The sequence below is a fragment of the Lolium rigidum genome, chromosome 1 (genome assembly GCF_022539505.1).
Source record: "Lolium rigidum isolate FL_2022 chromosome 1, APGP_CSIRO_Lrig_0.1, whole genome shotgun sequence".
Lineage (NCBI taxonomy): Eukaryota > Viridiplantae > Streptophyta > Magnoliopsida > Poales > Poaceae > Lolium > Lolium rigidum.
In genome coordinates, this window is record NC_061508.1 from 288,671,329 (window position 1) to 288,686,381 (window position 15,053).

General features: G+C 43.3%; 2 protein-coding genes across 2 annotated transcripts; both read left to right on the top strand.

Moving 5' to 3' along the window:
* The first annotated feature begins 2,344 nt into the window (after positions 1 to 2,344).
* LOC124683873 (putative receptor protein kinase ZmPK1) lies at positions 2,345 to 4,777 on the top strand. Its single transcript, XM_047218304.1, has one exon. It carries the CDS (start codon positions 2,345 to 2,347, stop codon positions 4,754 to 4,756), a length of 2,412 nt encoding a protein of 803 aa, XP_047074260.1. The 3' UTR covers positions 4,757 to 4,777.
* A 5,874-nt stretch (positions 4,778 to 10,651) lies between these two features.
* LOC124683874 (putative receptor protein kinase ZmPK1) lies at positions 10,652 to 13,096 on the top strand. The gene has a single exon (XM_047218305.1). It carries the CDS (start codon positions 10,652 to 10,654, stop codon positions 13,094 to 13,096), a length of 2,445 nt encoding a protein of 814 aa, XP_047074261.1.
* The last annotated feature ends 1,957 nt before the right edge of the window (positions 13,097 to 15,053 follow it).

The following is a 15,053-nucleotide window of genomic DNA, read 5'->3' on the forward strand; positions in this document are numbered from 1 at the left end:
CAGTGATGTCCACTAAAAGCATCTCTAGCAAATCGGGGCCAAAAAGTGGATAATTACTGGTAGTATGCAGGTGGCCGGAGCGGGCGGGCGGGGGAGGGGGGGGGGGAGCCGGACGGAGTGAGGGCATGCATGACCGAAACGGGGACGGGGGCATGCACGCTCGGAAGGAGCGGTACCGGGGGCAGGGCGGTCAGAGCGGGCCGCGGCCGGGCGGAGCATGGGCGGGCGCACATGTGATTGGACGGAGCGAATGCTAGCGTGGGCAGAGCTGGGACAGCGGGCGAGCAAAGAAGAAAGGATTTTTTATAGAGGATATGCCTTTTTACACTACAAATATTGTGGATCTGTTTTGGCGCCTCACTTTTCGCGATGAAAATTGCGGATGCAACACATCCCATCCGTTATTTTGCGGTACAATCGGATGAGAGGTATCCGCTAGAGATGCTCCAAGTGAAGGAATTGAATGATAGCTTTAATGGAGAGGATGCCAATGATATCATTGATCCACGCAAGGCTGAGGCGACTGACCGCAGCAACCACCGGTAAGGGCAAGATCTGCAATACTCTGCCCAGCAAACCATCTATCCGACCAGAAAAGCAGCTGGGCAAGATCTGCAATAATATGCCCAGCAAACCATCTATCCGACCAGAAAAGCAGTTTGGTGCCATTACCAAGGGTGGTTGTGGTTGCTGCATAAACAAGGGCTTTGACATGGCGAGCATCTTAAGGCCACACTATCTTGACGGAGGCGAACTATTTTCGGCACCAGGGAATCAAACACCGAAGAAACGCTTGTTTGAGACGATTTACACGGTGAGACTATCCTTTTTCATGTACCTGAGGAGTAGCATTGTGAATTTATTATTGGGAAGTCTATCATGTATCGGAGGGCTGGAGATAAATTTACGAAGTCTCCGTTCTCCAGTCTGATGCTAATTATTCCTCTGAAAGCCAAACGCATGTAGCACTCACTTTGAATCATGTGTTGCAATGTATGAAGCCATAAAGTGTTATTTTCCTGTCAGAATGTTCAACGTTCAATTTTTCATGTACTGTCACAGTGTTATTGATCATATGTCAGTTTCTTTTGTACAAGGGCGATGACTATCTGTCTACCGAGGCTAATTGGGATCTCGCCAACGACCAGTGTAGGAACTGGCCAACCAATTAGTCATCCATGCCACTGTCACCACACTGTTGAAATAATTAAGTTTTATTTCACTTTTGTTCGATGATGGGAGGCTTTTATTAATTTAATCGCTGCATCGCTGATACAAAATGCCAATACAAGAGTAATAAAATAGTCCCAAAGAGCAAGGAAAAAACTACTGAGGAGAATCGATCTAAAACCTAGATCGCCATCCATATGTGCTGGGTAAACACTTCTTTGGCCACCCTCTCCAGTTGCACATTCTCAACCGTCTTCCAGCGGTTGAAGCAATAGCTAATGTATCCACGAGTATACAACTATACATGCTGAAGCGGAGAAGTATTTCTCTTGTCAAAACTGCATCGTTTGTACAACTATGCGTACATGAGTGTATACCAATAGTACCCAGCAGCCAGTTACCCAACCAACAAAGATCCGCCTCACAACTAGGACTTGGGCCCTTAGCTTTATACCAATAGTACCCAGCAGCCAGTTACCAAAAGATAACTGAAAAGTAAGTGCACGGTAGATACAAATTGGACGCCACCTCTGGGTGGTTGATGATTGAGCGAAACACCACTGGCTCGAGCCTTACTCCTGAAGCTTTATTTCAGGACTATACATCAGCCAGCTAAAATCCTGAAATAAGGGGCAATAGACAATTCTACAACACTGCAACTTGAGAAGAACACCTCACAAAATAGTTAAACTGCTGACTGAATAGAACAGGTTACCACTCGAGACAGGGATAAGAAGCTACTGTTGGGAGAAGTCTATGTGCAACAGTCAAATCCATGCTGCAGGGTTGACTAGTTTGTTCCCGAGAAATTTTTGGACCTGGCAGCTTCTGTGAGGACATAGAAAATTAATTGCTCATGTACATCGTTCCGACCACGCAGTTGAAATAATTAAGTTTTTTCTTTTCACTTATCTGCTGCATGAGTGGGATTGGCCCAGACTGAATGAGCCTGGACTGGAGTATACGTCAGCCATCTGAGATAAGAGACGTTTCTGCAGCGCAAAGACTTTACAGCTAACTATCCACTAAAGCATTGAAGAAACAGAGCAAACAATCACTCAAGAAAAGACAAGCACCTAACAATATGTTATAGGAACTGGCTGCTCCTATAACAGAGTCCATTTAATAAGGTCATTCTAAAGATCAACTCGAGTGCCTCAAGCCTGCAGCAAATATGAATGCACGCTCTACCATTCTGCTCCTACTGACCTCGATTCATCTGCTTTTGCGCATCTCTGCTAGCGAATTCCTCTTGCCAGGCTCCTCTCTCTCAGTAGAGGATACCTCCGACATGCTCCATTCACCAGATGGTACTTTCACCTGCGGCTTCAATAACGTTTCCCATAATGCATTTGTCTTCTCTATTTGGTTCTCTAACACAGCTGAAAAGACTGTCGTCTGGAGCGCAAATCACCTCCACCCCGTGTACTCCTTGGGATCGCAAGTGATGCTACACAAGGATGGCCGAATGGTTGTAGAAGATTACGATGGCCAGCTCGTGTGGGAGAATGGTGTAAACTCTTCATCAAATGCCAAACAAGCTCAGTTGTTGGACACAGGAAACCTCATCGTGATGGGCCAAGGTGATATCATTCTATGGCAAAGCTTTGATTCACCTACCGATACATTGCTACCCAATCAGAACATTACTGCTGCTACAAAGTTGGTATCTGCTGATAGGTTACTAGTTCCTGGGCACTACAGTTTCCATTTTGATGATGAACATTTACTCACACTGTTTGATGATCAGAAGGATCTCTCTTTTATCTATTGGCCAAAGCCTGATATCAATACATGGGCAAAGAAAAGATACCCATTTAGTACCACCACATTTGGGTTCCTTGATAACTGGGGATATTTTCTTGGAAGTGACAATTTAACTTTTAAGGCTGCCGATTGGGGTCTAGGGGTTATGAGGAGGCTGACATTGGATTATGATGGAAACCTTAGATTATACAGTCTAAGTAAGGAAAAGCGAAAATGGTCAGTCACGTGGATAGCATTTCCGACCTGCTTTGTACATGGTTTGTGTGGTATGAATGGAATATGTGTGTATACACCTATGCCTGCTTGTGCATGTGCCCCTGGACATGAGATCATCGACCAAAGTGACCGGAGAAAAGGTTGTCGGCCAAAGTTCAACCTCAGCTGCGATGGGCAGGAGATACAATTTGTGAAGCTACCGACCACTGACTTTATAGGTTATGATCAAAGTAAGAGTATTGTTTCCTTTCATACTTGCAAGAAGATGTGCTTGAATGACTGCAATTGCAAAGGTTTCTCATACTGGCAAGGAGGTGGAGCTTGTTATCCAAAGTCGTCCCTTGTTGGTGGTGTAAGCAGACCGGATTTAGCTGGTTCTATCTATCTCAAGCTTCCTAAGACATTAAACGTGCCAAAGTCCTCAGTTCCTCACTCGCAGCCTTTTGGTCTTACATATGGTCCTAACTGTAGTGCAATGAACAAATATTTCACTGCAAATTTTCCAGATGAACCCAAGAGCAGTAAGAGTGGACCACAGTACTGGTACTTCTATGGATTTCTATCAGCGATATTTTGTGTGGAGGTAATATTTGTGGCACTAGGATACTGGTTTATGTTGAAAATGGAGGGCAAACAGTTAACAGGAGTATGGCCAGCTGAGGTTGGCTATGAAATGATAACCAACCATTTCCGCAGGTACACTTACAAGGAGTTGCAGAGAGCAACTCGAAAGTTCAAGGATCAGATTGGGAGGGGAGCATCTGGTCTTGTATACAAGGGGGTCTTGAAAGACAAGAGGGCTGTAGCGGTCAAAAGGTTGGAAGACATAAACCAAGGCGAAGAAGAATTCCAACATGAACTGAGTGTGATTGGAAGAATTTACCATATGAATCTGGTGAGGGTTTGGGGATTCTGTTCTGATGGTCCACACAGGATACTGGTTTTAGAGTATGTTGAGAATGGCTCGTTGGATAAAACCCTTTTTAGCAGTAAAGGCTCACAGACCTTACTTGAATGGAACGAAAGATTTAAGATTGCTCTAGGGGTGGCAAAAGGATTGGCCTATCTTCATCATGAGTGCTTGGAATGGGTTATCCACTGTGACCTGAAGCCTGAGAATATACTGTTGGACGAAAACATGGAGCCGAAGATCACCGACTTTGGCCTTGCAAAACTTATGAATAGAGGTGGATCCAATAAAAATGTATCGCGGATTCATGGAACTAGAGGTTATATAGCTCCAGAGTGGGTTTCTAGCCACCCAATAACAGCAAAGGTTGATGTCTACAGCTTCGGAGTGGTTCTCCTAGAACTACTTAAGGGGGCTCGTGTTTCAGACTGGACATCAAATGCTAACGAGGAAGTGGAACTGGTTCTTCAAAGGGTTATTAGGATGCTTGCAGAAAATCTGAAGCTGGAGGGCAGCAAACAGTTATGGATCACTGACTTCGTTGACTCCAGATTGAACAGCCAGTTCAATAGCTTGCAAGCAATAATGATGGTCAAGCTTGCTATTTCATGCGTAGAAGAAGATAGTAGGAAAAGGCCGACCATGGAAAATGTTGTGCAGATGCTTCTTTCGGTTGATGAGGCAGTGGCATAATTCAGCAGTATTCTACCAGCTAAAAGAAGAGTTATTTGATACAGTAGGCAGCATCTATGCATATTCTTAGATCCAAAACAAGATATCTATGATGTGTATCCATGTAAATCAAGGACCGCATGAGTCGCTTGTATACCAATATTAAATTTCGTATTTGACCACTATGCCAGGTTATGTAGTGTCATAACACTAATACTTGTGCAAAGGCTATGCTAGCATGTATTGTAAGAAGTTTAAATTTTGTGTGATCAATTGTGATTTACCATCAATGCAAGATATGTTGATGGTTTGGTTTTTCCTTTCTGAGAATACATGTTGCCATCTTGGCTGAACCTACTATGTCGATATTCAGATTTATTAAATCATAGGACCACTTGTTTTGCACAGAATTTCACTTACACCTGTTTCGCTTATATCAAGGAGGCAAGTTCAGTCGCTGAAGACAACTATGAACCCTGTAGAAGTATAACTAACAATGCGTTGTTCAATCATGTCGCGGCAAAAAGAAGTTCAGAGTCAAAACTACTTCATCGATGGCTATATATATATAACTTAAGATGCAAATAGCCTACTTTTCATTTCACAAAGGCAACAAGGAGTGGAGCATGATGTGAGTATGTATTGTACCCCAAATGAAAAAAAAAGTATCAATGGGTTAATATGCACATAACGGCGTAAGTAATCTGTACCCAGAGCATTTTTAGCCCTCAATCTGCAGCCCAACGCGTATGCCACTTTGCCACCAATTTGTAACACCATTAAGCTCAATTCACGGTAACAACCTAGCATGGCAATTCCCTAGGTCCAGAACACTACAAGCATGCCCAAAAAAATCTCCATTCAATCAGTGAGCCCTAGCTCTCTCGGTATCTCTATCGCAACAGAAGGTATCATCAACTCTTCTACCGATGAAACTAGAGATGCAAATTGCTACCCTTAGGGGACCCTCCCACCCTATTTAGTTCAAACAAATGAATTGTTTTTCCAAAAGTGCTGTGATTTTGAAATTTTGGTTTATTTGGTAGAGCTATAGAGGATAAGAGGGTGCACTAAGGGTCACCAATTTGCATCCTTAAATGGAACTACTAGACTTGTCATGGAAGATTTTGGTGGCGATTACTTTGCAGTACTCCTGATATATGAATCTAGTTGATGTTTACCAAAAGGAACAAGTGTGCTCAATTTTCTCAAGGATTTCCTAAGCACAAAATGGACTCATCTTTCTTTCCAAATTGATTTGTCCACTGCTGATACAGGTTGGTGCCAGTTCATCCTCTAGCAATCAGCAAGTATTTTTGGCAACGAAATTTTTAAAGAACGCGCTGAAAAGTAACACGGGGATCAATATTACTTCTTGCATATATTTTCTCAGTGAGATGTTTTCTACAAGCCAGTAGTATTGATGTATCATATCACGATTCAAAGTGTGAGAACAGCGTCTCTTTATTTTGTAAGTTTTCTTAAATAATATGTGGTGTTGTGTTGTCGGAGTACTTTGAGCTACTGAACATTTTGTCAATGCAGGTCTTTAATTTCATATTTTGAACAGATCGTTTAACACCGTGCCTACCCTTCTAGAAAATGGTTAATTGGATATACGCCACTGCAATTTTGGGCTATTTGAGAAATGCCATTGCAACTTTCAACTTTTGAAAATGCCACTACAATTCTTTATACATTCCACAAACGCCATTTTGCCAATTTTAACACCAAACTACGCACTATACACTTGTATTTCCACCGTACATACATAGACACAGCGGTCCCTATATGAGAGTTAGCTTGTGCTGCCGGTTCATTTTTTGTGTAATAATTATTTTATTAATTTATGATATTTCTTTTGTGATAAAACAATACACACGTGGTGTATTTATGCTCTTTGAGAATAAAATGGCAGCACGTATAAACTTCTCTCTTGGCTTGCTAATATTTTCTAACGAGTGGAGTCATGTTGTGCTAATCCATTATATACTATTTAGTTGGTAAAACTATATATTTTAGCTTTTACGGACACTCATATAAACATATATATCACTATAAACTGTGTTTATAATACTCTTTGCTAGTGACGTGGAGGCAGATGACAACAACAGTCATGCATGTCGTAAGCTGTTTTGAGTGTAAAACATAGTGTATACGCATGTAGGACAAAAATACGAGTGTATATTGTGTGGTATGTGTGCTAAAATGAGCATAATGGCATTTATGGGATGCATAGAGAATTGCAATGGCGTTTTTCAAAAGTTAAAAGTTGTAGTTGCGTTTCTCAAATAGCTGGAAATTGCAATGTCATCTATCCGATTAACCCTCTAGAAAATCCTCGATTCATCACATAGGGATACACAGGAATACATCCAGCATGTTACCACTCACATAGAAACTTTTTTTTTTGGCAGCCACCAAATCCCAAGCTGAAGTGAACTTTGCATCAACCGATGTTATCCCCAAGAAGGGATTAGCGGAACTCAGTAGAAAAGTAGGAATGCAGCACGGAGAGTGACCTGTGGAGAGGAAGCCGAGCGCTGGTTCTGCTGTCGGCGCCGAGGGATCCGGTGGCGACCTCGCCAGCAGGGTCCGCCATGGGCGGGGACACGGGGAGGTGGAGCCGACGAGGGGAACGGGAGAACGTGCTTCCACGGTGCGGCCCGTTAACAGGCGCTACACCATAGGGCGAGGGGCCGAGATGGGCCTCGCGGGTCGCGGCGGCAGCTGAGTATGATGGGCTGGGACTGCAGATAAAATATTTTCTTGTTCTGTCCAAATCATCAACTGGCCCTGTTTTTTCGATAAAGGGAATATATTAATATTGAAGGATACCAATTACACTCAGCCTCTGCAACAACGCAATGCTCTAAAATATTACGGATGCACACAACCAAAAAAGAGAAAGAGAAAAGTAAGAAATAAAAGTCCCGCTACGGCATCACAGCCCTAGCAGTAATACAACCACCACCAAGACAACACCTGAAAATCAGACTCTTCAAAAGCGACGTCTCCAAGAAGGGAACAGTGCACCAGCACCGCCGTAGCCCGATCTTAGGTTTTCATCCTGAAGATAGTCTTTGCTCTCAAAACAAAGCCTTCAACAAGGACATTGCCAGACACAACCAGTTAAGGTCAGACCTTAGGTTTTCACCCTCAAAGGCACATGTACTGCCGCCCCCACTTCCATACCACTATTGCTAAGTCCGAAACACCAAGCAAGCCCCTCAACAGCGCAAAGACTTGAACCTCCATAGCTAGTCCTCCAATCCGGCCTTCATGATATTCTCTTCTTCTGACTTCACCATGGATCATCTGTCACTTGGTGTCAACATAGAAAAGAGCTTCGCGTCGCTCCCTCTAGACCAATCGGTCGGAATAAAAGCATGGGTGCACACGATCGAATACCACCGATTTAGCAAACTCTAGGCAATAAAACCACTGTTACACTTGCCGCGCGGCGCCTTCCGAAACTCAACACACCGGCCAGATCGCGAGTCCAGGCTTCCGGTAGGTCTTCCTCTTCACGCAAGAGAGGCCCTAGGACCGCCACCTTTATTCAGGTCGGACCCCCATGTCGGCGACCATCCCAGGTTGGCCACTCCAACCCTCCACCGGCGACATCAGCCGTCATCGGCTTCCACGCTTCTCCAACTCGCCGCCGGAACGTGGTGATCGACAGATCCACCACCATTAACCGCAGGCCGACCCTCTCCGGCAAAGAAGAGGGCCACCTCCACCGTCGAACCCAAGGCTGCTGCCCCGGGCGACCTCGTGTCGCGGGAGAAGCCCGAGATCGCCTCCACTCACCGACGAGAGGCGGGGGGGGGGGGGGATGGCGCAGACCATGGGCCTGGCTGCCGCCCACCACCAGCCCCTGCCGGCGTGCTGCGAGGGAGAGCCGACGGGAGGAGGGGGTCCACAGCGCAGAACGCCATCACCGCCCATCACCATCCGCGCCGGCCGGTCCACCGTATGCGTCAAGGAGGAGAGATCCCGTCAGCCGTCCACCACGCATCAACGAGGAAGGGCCCCCGCCGCCGCCACGCCCCGTGGGTCTTTGCCCCGGCGGCGCCACCGGCATCGGCGGCGGTTAGGGTTGGGAGGGGTGGGGTGCGGGAGAGGGGAGGGGTGCGGGGAGGGGTCCTTCAAATATATTGCACGCTGAATATAGCTAGAGAACCCATTTCACAGATTCCTCTATAGCGCCTCATTATCTCCTCTTGGCTCTGGCACTCCTCCAGTTCTAGCCCAAACTTTGGGACATGTATAGAACTTTCAGTTATTTTTCCAATCCTGGCATGCTGGTTGTTTTATTTTTGAAAGAGAAATGGAATATTCATTCTGAAAAGAGAAATGGAATATTCATTCTGCAAAGAAGGGTCATCAATCTTACAATCAATGCCACGATACTTCACACAACACAAAGTTAACTAGTAGAAAAATCAGGACCTGGCATGTTCCATGCGTAGGGAAGTAGCAACTAAGTACGGAGTACTTGTTTAAATGGTAGGAACCACCAAATTTAGATCTTGTATAATGCTCCTGCAGCTCAAAACTTGCAGTGAAGTCGCAACGCGGAAAGTCGACGTTAAAAGTTGAACCAACAGATTGTACAGCAAACTGTTTGCTGAAGAAGCTATCAGTATTTTATCAGGGTGCATCTCCCCAAAGAAAGTTTCATGTCCAGTAGACTTTCCTTAAGGGCACACTATCTTGAGGGAGCATCTCACATGTAATGGATAAGTAAGCCAGTCAGTAATCGAGAGGTGAAATGTTTTCAAAAATAAAATAGGCACTCAAACGCGCCAGGAAAGCAAGCACTGACAAAAACGCTTGCTTGAGAGGATTCAGATGATGCTCCTCATCCTTTGTCATGCACCAGAGGAGTAGCATTGTGATTGGCAAGCTTGTTGCTGTAGCTTCAGAATTCAGAGCACTAGTGGTCATGCTCCCCGATGACTGGAGATAAATTTGCGAAGTCTCTACTGTCCAGGTCTGATGCCTACCTATTCCGCTGAAAGCCAAATGGATTGACAACGGTGTGTTCAGTTTGAACCATGTATCACAATACTTGAAACCATAAACTCCTATTTTCCTGCCTGAATGTTCAACATTTATTTTTTCCTTTATTACCGTCAGATGTCTGATAATTATGAAAAAGGGCAAGGACTGTTGAAATGATTCAGATTTTATTTTGATTATCAACTGCATAATTAATGACTGGAAAAGGCACGAGTGGCTCGAATCATATCCCTGGAGTATACACCAGCCAGCTGAAAGCCTGAAACAATGGACAATTCTACTGAGCTTGGAACTTGAAAGACAGACCTCACAAAATAGTAGAATTGTTGACCAAATAGAAGAAGTTACCACTCAAGAAAAGGACAAGAAGCTATTGACAGAACGCTATGTGCAATAATGAAAGCCACGCTGCAAAGTTGTCACTTTTTCCTGACAAAAAATTGGACCCGGCAACTTTTGTATGAGATAGCAAATTAGTTGCTTATGTATATCTTTTTCTTTTTGGGAAAATTTACTCATGTATATCATTATCACCACACAACTGAAATAATCATGCATATCTTTTTTTATTTCACTTATCTTCAGCATGATGGATGACCAATTAAGCATCCAAGGACCAAAGCATCAATCAACTTTGTAGTACACATCGCAGTGGAAACAAGAGACAAGTCTACCATGCTTGAATTGACTCTAAGACTTTAAACCTTTATTGATTGAATCGTTGACGAAACAGAGCAAACTATCATTATCAAAAAAGCAAGCACCTACCAATTTTGTAGTAAATTATTAGCTTTCTCTGGTGTGTGTACCGCTAGTTGGTTCCTATTAATAGCGTCCATTTGTGATGATTCTGAAGATCAACACGAGTGCCTCAAGCTTCCAACAAATATGGATGCAGGCTGTACATCCCTGCTTCTACTAACTTCGATTCACCTGCTTTTGCGAATCTCGGCTCTTGAATTTCTCTTGCCGGGCTCCTCTCTCTCCGTAGAGTATAGCTCTGACAAGCTCCATTCACCAGATGGTACTTTCACCTGCGGATTCAACAAAATTTCCCAAAATGCCTTTGTCTTCTCTATTTGGTTCTCCAACACAGCTGAAAAGACAGTTGTCTGGAGTGCAAATCATCTCCACCCCGTGTACTCCTGGGGATCCCAAGTGATGCTACACAGAGATGGCCGAATGGTTGTAACAGATTACAATGGCCAGCTCGTGTGGGAAAACAATGTGAGCTCTTCATCAAATGCCAAACAAGCTCAGCTGTTGGACACAGGAAACCTCATCGTGAAGGGCCAAGGTGATATCATTTTATGGCAAAGTTTTCATTCTCCTACAGATACATTGCTACCCAATCAGAACATCACTGCTGGTACAAAGTTGGAATCTACTAATAGGTTACTTGTTCCTGGGCACTACAGCTTCCATTTTGATGATGAACATTTACTTACACTGTTTGATGATCAGAAGGATATCTCTTTTATCTATTGGCCAAACCCTTATATTAACATCTGGAGAAAACAAAGGAACTCGTTTAATACCACCACAGTTGGGGTGCTTGATAGCCGGGGGTATTTCCTCGGAAGTGATAATTTAACTTTTAAGGCTACTGACTGGGGTCTCGGGGTTATGAGGAGGCTAACATTGGATTATGATGGAAACCTTAGATTATACAGTCTAAATAAGCCAACTGGAAGATGGTCGGTCACATGGATGGCATTTCAGCAGACCTGCTTTGTACGAGGTTTGTGTGGTATGAATGGAATATGTGTGTATACCCCTAGGCCTTCTTGTGCATGTGCCCCTGGACATGAGATCATCGACCCAAGTGACCGAAGCAAAGGTTGCAAGCCGAAGTTCAACCTCAGTTGTGATGGGCAGGGGCAGGGGGTGAATTTTTTGAAGCTACCTTCCACGGACTTCCTAGGTTATGATCGTAAAATTGAGTTAGTTTCTCTTCATGCTTGCAAAATGATATGCTTGACTGACTGCACGTGCAAAGGTTTCTCCTACTGGCAAGGAGATGGAAGCTGCTATCCAAAATCATCCCTTGTTGGTGGTGTAACCAACCCGGTATTACCTGGTTCCATCTATCTCAAGCTACCCAAGAAATTACAAGTATCAGAGTCCTCAATTCCTCACTCACAGCCCTATGGTCCTCGATATGGTCCTAACTGTAGTGTAAGTAACAAATATTTCACTACAGAATTTCTGGATAAGCGTAGGAACAACCATAGTGGACCACAGTATTTGTACTTCTATGGATTCTTATCAGCAATATTTTGTATGGAGGTAATATTTGTGGCATTAGGATGCTGGTTTATTTTGAGAAGGGAGGGCAAGCAGTTAACAGGAGTTTGGCCAGCTGAGGTTGGCTATGAAATGATAACAAACCATTTCCGCAGATACACTTACACGGAGTTGCAGAAAGCCACTCGAAAGTTCAAGGATGAGATTGGGAGAGGGGCATATGGTCTTGTATACAAGGGGGTCTTGAAAGACAAGAGGGCAGTAGCCGTGAAAAGGCTGGCAGACATAAACCAAGGTGAAGAAGAATTCCAGCATGAACTGAGTGTGATCGGAAGGATTTACCATATGAATCTGGTGAGGGTTTGGGGATTTTGTTCTGATGGTTCACACAGGATATTGGTATTAGAGTACGTTGAGAATAGTTCATTGGATAAAGCTCTATTCAGTACCGAGGGCTCACATATTTTACTTGAATGGAACGAAAGATTTAAGATAGCTCTAGGGGTTGCAAAAGGATTGGCCTATCTTCATCACGAGTGCTTGGAGTGGGTTATCCACTGTGACCTGAAGCCTGAGAATATACTATTGGATGAGAATTTGGAGCCAAAGATCACGGACTTTGGCCTTGCAAAACTTCTGAATAGAGGCGGATCTAACAAAAATGTGTCAAGGATCCATGGAACTAGAGGTTATATAGCTCCTGAATGGGTTTCTAGACTACCAATAACAGCAAAGGTTGATGTCTACAGCTTCGGAGTGGTTCTCCTAGAACTACTGAAAGGGGCTCGTATTTCAGACTGGGGATCTGATGCTGACGAGGAAGTGGAAATGGCCCTTCAAAGGGTCATTAAGATGCTTGCGGATAATATTATGCTGGAGGGCAGCGAACAGTTATGGGTCGCTGACTTCATTGATTCCAGATTGAACAGCCAGTTTGATAACTTGCAAGCAATAATGATGGTAAAGTTGGCTGTTTCATGCGTACAAGAAGATAGTAGGAAAAGGCCCACCATGGAAAATGTTGTGCGGATGCTTCTTTCGGTTGATGAGGCCAAGGGCATAATTCAGCAGTATTCTACAAGCTAAAAGAAGAGTTTGACGTTTGACATTGTACGCGGCATCTATGCATATTCTTGGATCCAAAACAAGATATATATGATGTGTATCCATATAAATCAAGAACAGCATGAGCTGCTTGTATACAAATACTGAATTTCGTATTCGATCACACTATGCCAGGTTATGTAGTGCCATAATACTAATATCTGTGCAAAAGTGTATTGTAAGAAATTATGGTTTATGTGACCATTTGTGATTTACCATCAATGCAAGATATGTTGACAGTGTGGCTTTTCCTTTCTGAAAATACATGTTCATGGGTGTTGCTGTATCAATATTCAGATTTATTGAATCTTAGGACAGCCTGTTTTGCACGAAATTTCATTGACATTTGTTTTGCTTGTATCCAGGAGGCAAGTTCAATCAATGAAGACAAATCATGGACCCTATGTACGTGTAAGTAACAATGCATAGTTCAGTCATGCCACTTCAAAAGGAAGTTCAGAGTCAGAACTTCATCGATGGCTATATACCTTAAGATGCCAATACCCTACTTGTCATTTCACAAAGGCAACAAGGAGTGGAGCGTGATGGGAGTAAGTACCCAAATTAAAAAAACAAATAAATAGTATCAATGGTATTCACATATAGGGGTAAGTAATCTGCACCCAAAACATTTTAAGCTCTCAATCTGCAGAATGCCACATCGCAACCAATTTATAGTGCAATTTGGCTCAATCTGCAGTAACAGCCTAGTATGGCAATTCCCTAGGTCCAGAACACTACAAGCATACCCAAATAAATCTCCATTCAATCAGTAAACCTTACCTCTCTATGTCTCTCTATCGCAACAGAAGGTACCGTCAACTCTTCTACCAATGTAACTAGAGATGCAAATTGGTACCCAAATGAACTGTTTTTTCCAAAAGTGATGTGATTTTGAAATCTTAGTTTATTTGGTTGAGCTAAAGAGGGTTGGAGGATATGCTAAGGGTCACCAATTTGCAGCCTTAAATGGAACTAGTAGACTTTTCATGGATGGTGATTGCTTTGCAATACTCACTGATGAATCTAGTTGATGTTTACCAAAAGGAAAAAGTGTGTAGCTAAGATGCCAATAGCCTACTTGTCATTTCATAAAGGCAACAAGGAGTGGATCGTGATGGGAGTAAGTATTGTACTCCAAATGAAAAATAAAGTATCAATGGGTTAATATGCACATAACGGCATAAGTAATCTGCACCCAGAGCATTTTTAGCCCTGAATCTGCTGCCCAGTGCATATGCCACTTCGGCACTTCGCCACCAATTTGTAACACAATTTAGCTGAATTCACAGTAACAGCCTAGCATGGCAATTACCTAGGTCCAGAACACTGCAAGCATGCCCAGATAAATCCCCATTAAATCAGTAAATCCTAGAAATGAAACTACAGATGCAAATCTCTGTATCTCTATCGCAACAGAAGGTATCATCAACTCTTCTACCAATGGAACTAGAGATGCAAGCACCCTCTATAGTTCAAACAAATGAACGGTTTTTTTTTCTTCCAAAAATGTTGAGATTTTGAAATTTTGGTTCTGGTAGAGCTAAAGAGGGTTGGAGGGTACACTAAGGGTCACCGTTTTGCATCCATGAATGAAACTGGTAGACTTGTCATGGAAGATCTCGGTGGCGATTGCTTTGCAATACTCGCTCATGAATCTAGTTGATGTTTACCAAAAGCAACAGTTGTACTCAATTTTCTATAAGGATTTCCTAAGCACGAAACGGATTCATCATTCTTTTCAGATTTATTTGTCCACTGCTGATACAAGTTGGTGCCAGTTCATCCTCTAGCAATTAGTAAGCATTTTAGGCAAATAATTTTTAAAGAACGTGCTAAAAAAAGGAACATGGGGAGTCCAAGTCAGTAGAGTGTGAGAACAGCGTCTCTTTATTTTGTAGTTTTCCTAACTGTTATGTGGTGTTTTGTTGTCGGAGTA